General features: G+C 37.3%; 1 protein-coding gene across 1 annotated transcript in view; it reads left to right on the top strand.

The window, feature by feature from the left end:
• RYR2 (ryanodine receptor 2) overlaps positions 1 to 12,839 on the top strand; it is an 830,352-nt gene that overhangs the window by 470,485 nt on the left and 347,028 nt on the right. The window contains exons 20-23 of the mRNA XM_027531123.1: positions 542 to 783; positions 5,015 to 5,207; positions 6,295 to 6,511; positions 8,225 to 8,329. Of these exons, the coding sequence (XP_027386924.1) occupies positions 542 to 783; positions 5,015 to 5,207; positions 6,295 to 6,511; positions 8,225 to 8,329 (757 nt within the window). The remainder of the gene's footprint in view (positions 1 to 541; positions 784 to 5,014; positions 5,208 to 6,294; positions 6,512 to 8,224; positions 8,330 to 12,839) is intronic.

Raw genomic sequence — 12,839 nt, forward strand, 5'->3', positions numbered from 1 at the left:
CGTAGAGAACAACAAAGATGATTAGTCACTTTGGTTCCTTCACTAAGGCTATGACTTGTGTCAGCCTCAAACCTTGTATGACACAAAGCTTAGCTTAGGAAAATGTCTCTATGTCCTGGATTAATAATAACCCCATTAATTCTGGGGCCTGATGCTATCCTGAGTGTCTCCCCTTAAATATGATTCATGATATGAAAATAGGTTGAAGAACAGTTAAGAAAAAATGTAGTGGACTGTTGAGTGATGTAGCCAAATTTTCCCCAAAGCAAACATAAGTCACTGAACATTAACTGTAAGTTTGGCTGTTACAGTAGACTTCAGTGATTGTTTCAATAATTTCTTGCACTTAAGGAAACATTGGGTTGCCCAAAAAAATCAATAGGGTTTTTCTGTACAATGTTTTGGAAACCCAAACAAACTTCTTGGTCAATGGAATGTATCTTTGAAAAGCAGGACTAATTCAGGATAGCATGATGTAATAAATTGAGACAATGAAAGGTTTATTTGGATTTTCTCATATACTGTTCCCATCTCTTCAAAGCATGAGACCCAATATTTTTCTGGGTGTCAGTGAAGGATCTGCACAGTATAAGAAGTGGTATTATGAGTTGATGGTGGACCACACTGAGCCATTCGTGACTGCTGAAGCCACTCACCTGCGAGTGGGCTGGGCTTCCACAGAGGGGTACTCACCCTACCCTGGAGGGGGTGAAGAGTGGGGTGGAAATGGTGTCGGAGATGACCTCTTCTCCTACGGATTTGATGGCCTTCACCTCTGGTCAGGTAAGTACCATCCATTTTCCTTCACAGTGTTCTCGAAGGAAATCTTTTGCCCTTTCTGTACATTTCCATAACCTATTTGTGTTGCTCATGTCAGATACTTTGATTTCAAAAATGCAACACTAAAATGATGAAAGTGGTAAGTCAAAAGCAAAATTTCACTAGAGGAAAAAGAAAACTCTTACAATTATAGTACCTCTCCAAAAGACTTCATTGTGTATGAATGATGTATATCAGAAGTGGCATTCTGATTCACTAATTGAATGCAAAAACTTAAATGTTTCCTACTTGCTTTAGTTGGTACGTGCAAAGCTTTAGCTTCCAGTATAAACAGGAACCAAAAATAAAGAAAAAAATCCTGGACAATAATCATAATAAAAAGACTAAGTTTCATCTCTTGGTTGATAGTTTAATGTCAGGAACGGGTAATTTATTAAATGTATTATGAAGAAACAGTCCAAAATCAAATGATGTGTTGTTTCAGAAGTGTGGAGCTGTTAAAAAATAAATGTATAGCTCATTTCACTAGCTAACAACCCTAAGCTTTAATGATTGGACATATATTAAAAATTAGTAATATATAAAAATATACTGTTTTCTGATTTATTAAAAAGATTTATTTTCATTGGCTCTGTAAAAGTTTAGCTTTTAATAATTTTTTAAAATTTTGTTTTGTTTTTAAACTTTATAATATTGTATTGGTTTTGCCAAACATCGAAATGAATCTGCCACAGGTATACATGTGTTCCCCATCCTGAACCCTCCTCCCTCCTCCCTCCCCATACCGTCTGGGTCGTCCCAGTGCACCAGCCCCAAGCATCCTGCAGACTTATGCTTATATTCATAAAGCTGCATTTAGAATGAATCCAAACTGGTTTTATAACACATTTAACCTACAGAAGGGGACACCCGGGTGGCGCTAGTGGTAAAGACTGTTGCCAACACAGGAGAATCGGGAGACGCACATTCGATCCCTTTGTTGGGAAGGTCACCTGAGTAGGAAATGGCAACCTGCTCTAGTATTCTTGCCTGGAAAACTCCATGGACAGAGGAGCTGGTGGATTACAGTCCATGGGATCACAGAGTTGGACTGAGCACACACAACCTACAGAAAATATGCAGAGGTTTCTTACATTACAAAAAGTTGAACTTTACCTCTTATGGGCAAATCAAATGATATTCATTTATTAATGCTCTATAAATCATAAATTATGAAAAGGTATTTTAATTTAAATTTAATTAAAGCCTAAGAGTCTGTGGTAAGGGGGTTTATAAATGAAAGCACTCTATATTTGTGTTGAACAGTAATGTTTACTAAATCTTCCCTTTATTCAGTGCCAACAGCTCAGTAGCCTGGAAGAGATGAAGCTGTATTTTGGATATTTTGTCTAAGCTGTTGGGGCCCAGGCTACAGTGTGCTCCATCTTATATACACTGTATACTGTGGTGGTCAGAAAGAGTCACAATGCTCGTTCGAAAATTTTTCTACTGACCAAAAAGGCAAAGAGCCCTAATTTCAGAAGACCTGAAAAACATAAATAGAATTAATGTCTGTTTTATAATACATTTCAACTATTATCCTTTAGATGTCATCCTCTCTCTGTACCTTCACACATCACTGCACACAAAATGGGTCTTCAGGTGGATAAATGAAACAGGTTCACTTGTTTTCCCATTACATAGAATTTAGGGGAAAACAAAACACTACTCTGTTTTTTTTTTTTCTTTTAATGCTGCATTGCATCTAATTTCAGCCATATAATGTCACTTCACTAAATGGTGAAGTTTGCATTTAGTTTGAAGCTTTTTCTATCAATACGTGGGAAGAACCCAGAGCTTCCGGAATTGGACTGTGTCCAATATGCCTTTTATGACTAAGTATCTGTTAAATAGAATGATAGGAGCAACAAAAATATTCAGTGAATCTATCACAGAAAGGAGGATAGTTTGTGGAATTTCAGGAGAAAATCATCTTGAAACTTGAATTTATATCAAGAGAACATACTTGACTATTTTTCCAAATGGCAAGAAAATATGTGCTCTACCATGCCTGTAGTTGATAGCTGTGTTCTCTTAAGCTCCTGGGATCGCTTGTTAATTTTAGATTCATGATCAATAAAGGCAGATCTAAATTAATTGGCTTCTGACTGAGTTACCATGGTTAAATTCATTTTAAGTCACATAATCTTCTCAGGTTCACTCTCCTATTCCTTTTCTTTCTAATATTTAAGGTAGAATTTAAAGTATTAAGGATCTGTGATTTCTGGGGAGGGGGAAAAAAAACCAGCTTTTTGTGATCGGAGAGTAGAGTTGTTCCTTGGTACCAGAGTTTGGTTCATCAGCAAAAATTTTGGTATCTGTTTTCATTTCTTCTTCCCACCCTAAACTTTGCACGGCATTGCTGTGTTCCTCTTCGGGGAATAATGATTCTGTTTCCAGCATCCACATCTTCTGTATGTTAGGGTCAATAGTGTGAAAAAAATCTCGGTGCTTTTGAAGAATTTAGGTATAACAGAATGAAGGAATGTCAGAGAATAGTACAGGAAAGAAAGGTAAGGATTCTCTTATAGGACCTATGAAAAGCCCACTGCCATCTTCCTTTCTGGCTAATGTTGGAAATAGGAATGTAGTTCTCATATTGATTTGATACACCTATTAAGTCATAAATGCAACCTGAGAATGCTTCTAGCAGATTCAGCAGTGTCAGTGCCACTGAAACCATGGGCTTAGGTTGGTTGCTAGTGATCTTTTCTTTCTAACCTAATTGTTTCAGGCATTACAAAACAGTTTACCATGGGGACTTTTAGACAGTCATTAGTTTTAGCATATTCATTCCTCAGACTGAACAGAATACTTGGATTATAGTAAATATTTGTTGACTGCTTCCCAGGTGGCTCAGTGGTAAAGAATCTACCAGGTAACCCTGGGAAGATTACCTGGAGGGGAAATGTCTACCCACTCTAGTATTCTTGCCTGGGAAATCCCATGGACAGAGGAGCTTGGTGACTATAGTCTATGGGCTCGCAAATGAGTCGGACATGACTTAATGAGTAAATAGCAACAAATATCTGTATAACCACATTATCAGCTACACATCTTGATACAGACAGGAATACAGACCTTTGTGAGTTCTGTTGCTTTTTGCATGATTTTCTTAAACAATTCCCTTTATTATATCTAGGAAATTCTAGAGGGACCACTTCATAATGAATTTACCACTTGCAAATTTGAATATCGGTAAAATTAAAAATCTACATATTTTATAATGTAGATCTGCCCTACTATTGGCATTTGAACATATTGTTGATAAAAATCTGGACATGCTAGAAATTTTAAATAGGCGTTATAAAAAATTCAAAGCTGGCATCATCAAACCTCTTTTTGTCTTTGCTCAAATTGAAAAATACTGTATGTTCACATTTGTGAGCATGTGTGTTTGGGAGAATCTTATCTTCTTGTTTTCCAGTTTGCCCATAGGACTCATAGGCCAAGAAGTTCCGATACAGTCAAGAGTGAGTGTAGATCATAGGTTGGCCAGGGCAAGAAATGACATTTATCCAGTATCATTTTCATGCCTCAATGTGTATCCTGCTGTTTCCTACTTAAGAAGGAAATAAATTATAGAACAGAAACAAACCAATTGCTGCGTATTGTCTCTCAACAAACAATGCACAAATGATCATATTTTCTGTTTTCTTCTGTATCCTTTTATGTTTTTATTTTATAAAATAAAGGAAATTTAATCTTTGAGGTGGGGGACTGAAGTGAATACCTTCCATGTCTGAGACTCTGTTCTTGTATAACATTAATTTAATTATCATAACAACTCTGCAAAGCAATGGCATTTGGTTTACAAGAAATCAAGGCTTAAAGAGGTTAAGTAATTTGCTGATGGTAAAGTAGATATTTGACTTCAAGTCTTTCCCTAGAGGTTTTCCCCTGACATCATTATGTTATCAACTCTAAGATGATATCTGTATCAAATACCGTCCATCTGCATGCAAAATTTTCTGCATATCAGAAGGTCCATTTTACAATAAAAGTAGCATTGCTCCTAAAAAAAGCAACATTTTTTGGTTAAAGATCTGACATATAACGTGAATATGTATTCAAGATTTATTGTAGTCCAGTACTATTCGTTGTCACTGCCTATTCAAATCTTTGACTTAATCTCTGATGATGATTTTCTCTCAGATAAAAAGACATCATCCTCCTTAAATGTATTTCCCCACAGGTTGTATTGCCCGGACGGTCAGCTCACCAAACCAGCATCTCTTGAGAACTGATGATGTCATCAGTTGCTGTCTAGATCTAAGTGCCCCAAGCATCTCCTTCCGAATTAATGGACAACCTGTTCAAGGCATGTTTGAGAATTTCAACATTGATGGCCTCTTCTTTCCAGTTGTCAGTTTCTCTGCAGGAATCAAGTTAGTATCGCTGTTTTTTGGTCTGTTTGCTTTCTCATTTCCCATTCTTTCACAGAAGACTCTGCACTGCCATCACGCTCGCTTTACTAACCTGCTCTCCTGGGCATCCATCTACAGGGCATTTCTGCCCTGTAGCAAAATGTTCCTTGAAGTAACAAGCAACCTGTTCCTTGAAGGTTGGAGATAAGATTAATTCAAGAGGGGAATCTCAGGAGGCTGAGTGTTTTGTCCATATATCCGGCCATTTAAATAACTCAGTCTAATATATCTTACTCTATCCAGCATCCAGAAATATTTCCAGTCCACTTGTTTACTTTTTTCTTTACTAAGGGTAAATACACAATGTTGGATTAAAAATGTCACTAATTTTTTTGTATTTATTTTCATTCATTTTTCTTTTCATTATATTACTCCAAATCCTCTCATTTCTATAGAAATGATACGTTTTTGGGTGATCAGGTCAAGATGATGCCTTTCCTTGTCACCCTCTACTTGTTATACTTGTAAATAATCTGCTTATGATCAGCTGGGTCAAGGTGGTTTTCTCTAACCCTTTGCTTTTTTGCTACTACCAGATGGAAAGAGTAATTAAAATGATAATTCAGTATCAGGAAGTGTCATATGAGTTCCCCTAAGGAATTTCACAGGGAAGTTGAATGCTACAAGGTGACTGTTTTTTCTTTTGATCAGATCTCATCCAGCCCTGTAATTTTAAGTATTGGTATATAGGTATTTAGATCAAGTCTGTCTTTCTCTGTTGGTTATTTGGGCACCTTGAGGTATTAAATGACCAAATACTACAGACAGGTATTTCATTCACATAGGAATATGGTGTATGTACTTTTATTATTTCTCCAGAGAGTGATAAGTTTTTGCTGATCAATTAACATAATTTAATCAGGTTTTACTTTTATGATTAGAGGCTCTTAAACTCTCAGTTACTGACTTTCTGATGGTTCTTAGGGGAAAAGATGTGACTTCTGATAAAGTTAATTTTATACTAAGACTTTATTCCTTGAATTTTGTTGATTACGAAACTTTTCTGTATGCCAGAGATATAACTTACCCTGACATGCATCCTTTTTAGAGTACGCTTTCTGCTTGGGGGGAGACATGGAGAATTTAAATTCCTTCCTCCACCTGGGTATGCTCCTTGTTATGAAGCTGTACTGCCAAAAGAGAAGTTGAAAGTGGAGCACAGCCGAGAGTACAAGCAAGAAAGGACTTACACGCGGGACCTCCTGGGCCCCACGGTTTCCCTGACACAAGCTGCCTTCACACCAATCCCAGTGGACACCAGCCAGGTACCAGATCATCAGCTGTGATGGCAACGTTTGAATTGCAGCCATTCCTACATGCAGTGGGTTTCAGACTCCTTGGACTGCAACCTGTAGGAATGCATTTCACAGTAATACACTTTATATGTATAAGTGAAGCAAGTTTCATAAAATAATGCTTACCTTTACCATGTCCACTTACTCATTTTGAGTCTGTTTTTTTTTTTTAAAGTGTTTTTAAGTCACTAAATTGATTTTATAATGTACAATTGGACCGCAACCTAAGTCAATGCTTACTAATTTTAGAGTGTTTTTTTACCTAAGGTAGTAGTAGAATTTTAAATTTCTTCTTCTTTTCTATATACAGTTGGCACTTTAAAGTGATTTAACTGACTTTTATCTCAGGTAGGGATTCAGATCATAAACTCTAGAGTCAAAATATCTTGGATCCAGTGCATGCTCTGAGACTTGAAAAAATTACTCATCTCATTGACTGGAATGCTAAGAGTATGTTCAATGTATAATAAAGAACATATTGGCACCATACTTTGCAAATAGGCACCCAAGCAATGTTAGCCATTATTCATGCTCTTCTCTTGCATAGATGTGAAATTATCCTGACATTGACACTGAATTAAATATTATTTTATTTTGATGGTGAAATAACTTCAGTCCAGTTGGTTAGATATTCATAGTTTGTTCATTAACTTTCAAAGATCAGAGGCATTGCTTCTGAAGTCTGATATAGAATTAAGAGCAGGCCTCAGATGCCTCTCTGGTTTAATGCCTTGAAACGTATTTCCTATCTCTCCCTGCCAGCTTTTTATATGATGTATAACATAAGCATACTTTGTTCATGGCTCACATTCAGTTTGTGTTGCCATGGCTGGAACAAGGCAGAGTGGATATGGTGCCTTCAGAGTTGAGCAATAAACATGATTGGAGGATGGAAATGGACTGGAACAGACAGTGGGATTCCATGGTGTCACTGGCATTAGGATTTCCTGAGACCTGGATAATCTCTTGTTTCTAAGGGAAGGAGGCAATGCTGGTCTGCTCCCCATGGAAACTCCACCCCATCCATGGATATTGTAGGCAGTTGCCTGCTATCTCTTATGAGGGACTGACTGTGGGGCAATGTCTGTGCATCACCAGACATGCACAGCCAACCCCTCACCTTGAAAGTCATTTGTGTTCTTTATGAAGAGGCCATTAAACTTCCCCTTTTTAGTGGAAACATGTTCAGATTTTTCCCCCTGAGGCTTATATTTAGAAACCACTGAAAGTAAGAGTTAAGGGACGATATAAATCATTGCCATCATATATTTCTAAACTCAGTGGATTATATTTTGGACACTGAATTGCCTTCCTCCTGGCCTGTGAATGCTGGCCAGGTTGGTTTAAGAAGTCTTGAGTGATTTCTTTTTTTAAATAATGCGTATTCCAGTGATTATCCCATATCCATTGACATTTTTTTTTAATGATGGCTGTCCTGAGTAGTACTCTGTTTTCTTTCTTTCTAAATTTTGTTCCTAAATTCCCCAAATTTACCTAATAATTATGTAGATACCTGGTTTTATAAATTTAGAATGGATTATCTGGAACCTAGTTATATGATTACATTTTAATGGTTGAGGAGACGATTTTATTTAGTTCAGTTCACAGTAAGAACAGTTAACATTGCATTTTCTTGCATTTGTTTCTGATGTGTGTTTTCTTTTTCTCTTTTTTAAATTTTAGATTGTGTTGCCTCCCCACCTGGAGAGGATACGAGAAAAACTGGCAGAGAATATCCATGAGCTCTGGGTGATGAATAAAATTGAACTTGGCTGGCAGTATGGTCCGGTACGTAATTTTGAAATTTGTTCTCAGATTCTGTTAATATATCTTTCTGAAAATATTACTTCTCACTCATCCTTCTGTATGATGACATAAATTGATCTGATTGAGTTTTTTCACCCTAAGCTTTATTTTGCGTGCTGTTTTTCTTTATGAGAGGGAATGACGTTAGTGGTGGGGTCATTGAAGGATGGCTTAGTTGCCTAGACAATTCAAAAGTTATTAATATTCAGGTTGAAAGTTACATTTTTAAAATCAAAGTTAACATATACAGACAATAGGCATTGATTTCTAGGGAATTAGGAAGATATTTCATTGAAACTGAAAGTGAAAACTGAAACTGGAAAGAAAGAAGTTAATTTACTCTCCTCCTCTGATATTTCTTTTAGTCCCAGTTGTATTTAGTAGTATAAGTTCTCAGGGCAGAGGTTCATAGTTGGTTTCATAAGTGGAAGACAGGCTGAGAAAGAATCATTGCATATGTTTCCAAATGATTATTGTTTAGAGAACTTAGTTTATAGTTTATCAATAAAATTTAGGTAAAACCAAAACGACTTCTCATGTAATAAGTGAAGTCACTCAGTCGTGTCCGACTCTGCGACCCCATGGACGGTAGCCTATCAGGCTTTGCCGTCCATGGGATTTTCCAGGCAAGAATACTGGAGTGGGCTGCCATTTCCTTCTCCAGGTCTCATGTAATACCAGTGTATTATACACCATTTTTTTAGCAGGACTCTGGCAGTGCTTTCACTTTTATGATATCAGTACTCCAACTATCCCAAAGTTTATAACACTTATATTTGACTGAATATAGAAATGAGTGTATTCAGTCCAGTCATAATTTATTGCATTAAGCTTTGAATAATGACATTTATTATTAGTGTTAGTAGTAACACCATGCTTGTTGTTGATTAGTTGCTAAGTCACGTCTGATTCTTTACGACCCCATGAACTTGTAGCCAGCCAGGCTCCTTTGTTCATAGTATTTCCCAGGCAAGAATACTGGAGCGGGATGCCATTTCCTTCTCCAGGGGCTCTTCCTGACCCAGGGATCAAACTCGTGTTTCCTGCATTGAAGGCAAATTTTTTACCAGTGAGCCACCAGGGAATACCATGCTACTTTATACTAATTCATATGTTTATATATTTAGAGCTTTGTCTTTTCACTTACAGGTATTGGGGTAGTCTTCCTAATAGCACCCTGGGCTATGTGTTATAGGGCTTACCAGTGATGCCACTGCCAATGATTCAAATGCCTTGACAGCTAGTTGCTGTGCTGGAACTAGGATCCAACTTCTCTAGCTTCTAGTCTAGAACTGTTTTTCACTATAAGACTTGCTGATGCATGATCAGAAAATGTGATCCTTTCATTAATTCAATGATAGTTATGCTATGCTAAGTCACTTCAGTCGTGTCCAACTCTGTGCAACCCCATAGACAGTAGCCTACCAGGCTCCCCCGTCCCTGGGATTCTCCAGGCAAGAACAGTGGAGTGGGTTGCCATTTCCTTCTCCAATGCATGAAAGTGAAAAGTGAAAGTGAAGTTGCTCAGTCATGTCCGACTCTTCGAGACCCCATGGATTGCAGCCTACCAGGCTCCTCCGCCCATGGGATTTTCCAGGCAAGAGTACTGGAGTGGGGTGCCATTGCCTTCTCCGCAATGATAATTAGACAATTGTCAAATCAGCAAGCACTTAAAGTACCTTACTAAGTATGTGATTTTATGCAATATTCTTTGACTTTTAAAAATTGAGGAAGTGAATGAGTGTTAAATAAGATATTTATCATTAATTAAAGTCAGTAAGAGGTGAGATATTATAAAAGTATTCCTAGTCAATTGGCAGAGGAATTACAGACAAAATTTACCACAAGATTCGAGATAGGGAAAGATTTGAATTACAGACAAAATTCAGAGAAAGATAATTACAGGCTAGGATTTAAAAAGATCTCATGCAAACAAATAAATTCCCCCCTGCCAAAAAAAAGCATAGTAACAGGAATTGTTTAATAGGTTTACACTCAAAACAGATGATTTCTATTGCAAGCTTCTATAGGTTGCCTAAATGATTGCATTCTACAATGAACTTCCTTATGTTTCTTCTTCTAAAAAAAGAGGAAATATAAGGTCTCATTATTATCTATTCTTGCAATTAAATTCAGTTCATTTCCACACCATACCTTTATTGCTACTAGTTTGCAGATGCTGAAAGGGAGCACAGGGCTTCTGAGCCAAACTGACTGTGGCCAGTTACGCTTTACCTGGTCTGAGACTGATGACAGCAACATCGGGTTTTACATGCCTCCAGTGGGGAGATTAAGCACTTAGTCTGTTGCTGTGGTGCTGGCACCTGGCACCTTTCCTGGGACAGGGAATAGACCAAATACTTGCTGAAAGAATGAAATGGTTTTTGTCTTAGGTCTTACTCTGGGCAAGCACAACCACAAGTGTCCTATCAGATCAGTAATTTAGGAGAGTCTAAGACTGACATGTGAAGAGGTTTCACATTGTCCTTCCATCTCATAATTGACCTTGTGTCTTCTTTGATTCGGGCTCTCCTAAAACTCTTTTCGGATCAGTGTCTTTGATCCCTGACTTTATCATCTCTGTTATTCTAGACTTAGGTACACGTCTTACTGAGACCAATTCCATAAGTTCTTTAACATTTTAAATGGTGTGTTCCAGTTTTTCTCTGAGTTAATATTTTAGAAGCTTTATTGAGATATAATTCACATGTTATACAACTCATCCATTTAAGGAGTGCAGGTCCATGTTTTTTGTTGTTATTTTTTCCTGTCTGTCAGTAACCTTTTATTTTTTAATTTAGTAATTTTTAATTGAAGGATAATTGATTTACAGTATTATATTGCTTTCTGCCATACAGCAACATGATTCAGCCATAGGTAAACATATGTCCCCTCCCTCTTGACCCTCCTTCCTACCCCATCCCACCCTCCAGGTTGTCACAAAGCACCAGTTTGAGCTCCCTGAATCATACAGTGAATTCCCATTGCTGTTTTGCATGTGGGAGTGTGTCTGTTTCCATGCTGCCCTCTCTGTTCATCCCGTGCTCTCATTCCCCCCTGCCCCATGTCCACAAGTCTGTTCTCTATGTCTGCATCTCCACTGCTGCCCTGCAAATCGCTTCATCAGTACCGTCTTTCTAGATGCCATATATATGCATTAATATACAATATTTGTCTTTCTGACTGACTTCACTCTGTACAATAGGCTATAGATTCATGCACCTCATTATAACCGACTCAAACGGGTTCCTTTTTAATATTCCATTGTATAGCAACTGTGTCTTTCTTTGGAGTAATTTGAACTCTTGAATAAATTATGGATTTTTGTTTTTATTTTTTGCAAAGAAATTTGAACTCTTGAATAAATTATGGATTTTTGTTTTTATTTTTTGCAAAGAAATTAGTTTATTTAAATGTCTTTGGGGTGTATTTCACTGGAGCATCTATTTTTTTAAATTAATTAATTTTTTTTTAATTGAAGGGTAATTGCTTTACAGAATTTTGTTGTTTTCTGTCAAACCTCAAAATGAATCAGCCATAGGTATACATATATCCCCTCCCTTTTGAACCTCCCTCCCCATCCCACCCCTCTAGGTTGATACCAGGCCCCTGTTTGAGTTTCCTGAGCCATACAGCAAATTCTCATTGGCTATCTATTTTACATATGATAATGTAAGTTTCCATGTTACTCTTTCCATACATCTCACCCTCTCCTCCCCTCCCCATGTCCGTAATTCTATTCTCTATGTGTGTTTCTCCATTGCTTTCCTGTAAATAAATTCTTCAGAACCATTTTTCTAGATTCCATATATGTGCATTAGAATACAATATTTATCTTTCTCTTTCTCACTTACCTCACTCTGTATAATAAGTTCTAGGTTCATCCACCTCATCAGAACTGACTCAAATGTGTTCCTTTTTATGGCTGAGTAATATTCCATTGTGTATATATACTACAACTTCTTTATCCATTCATCTGTTGATGAACATCTAGGTTGTTTCCATGTTCTAGCTATTGTAAATAGTGCTGCAGTGAACAGTGGGATGAATGTGTCTTTTTCAATTTTGGTTTCCTCAGGGTATATGCCTAGGAGTGGGATTGCTGGGTCATATGTGGTTTTATTCCTAGTTTTTAAAAGGAATCTCCATAGCGTCTTCCATAGTGGCTGTAGCAATTTACATTCCCACCCACAGTGCAGGAGCCTTCCCTTTTCTCCACACCCTCTCCAGCATTTATTGTTTGTAGACTTTTTGGTAATGGCCATTCTGACCGGTATGAGGTGATATCTCATTGTAGTTTTGATTTATATTTTGCGAATAATGATAGATGTTGAGCTTTTCATGTGTTTGTTAGCCATCTGGATATCTTCCTTGGAGAAGTGTGTGTTTAGGTCTTTTTCCCGCTTTTTGATTGGGAGCTCTATTTTATGGAAAAACATCAGGCAGATCCATTCAAGCCTTCATCTATCCCGTTTGCATACTATTTGCCTGA

The sequence above is a fragment of the Bos indicus x Bos taurus genome, chromosome 28 (assembly GCF_003369695.1).
Source record: "Bos indicus x Bos taurus breed Angus x Brahman F1 hybrid chromosome 28, Bos_hybrid_MaternalHap_v2.0, whole genome shotgun sequence".
Lineage (NCBI taxonomy): Eukaryota > Metazoa > Chordata > Mammalia > Artiodactyla > Bovidae > Bos > Bos indicus x Bos taurus.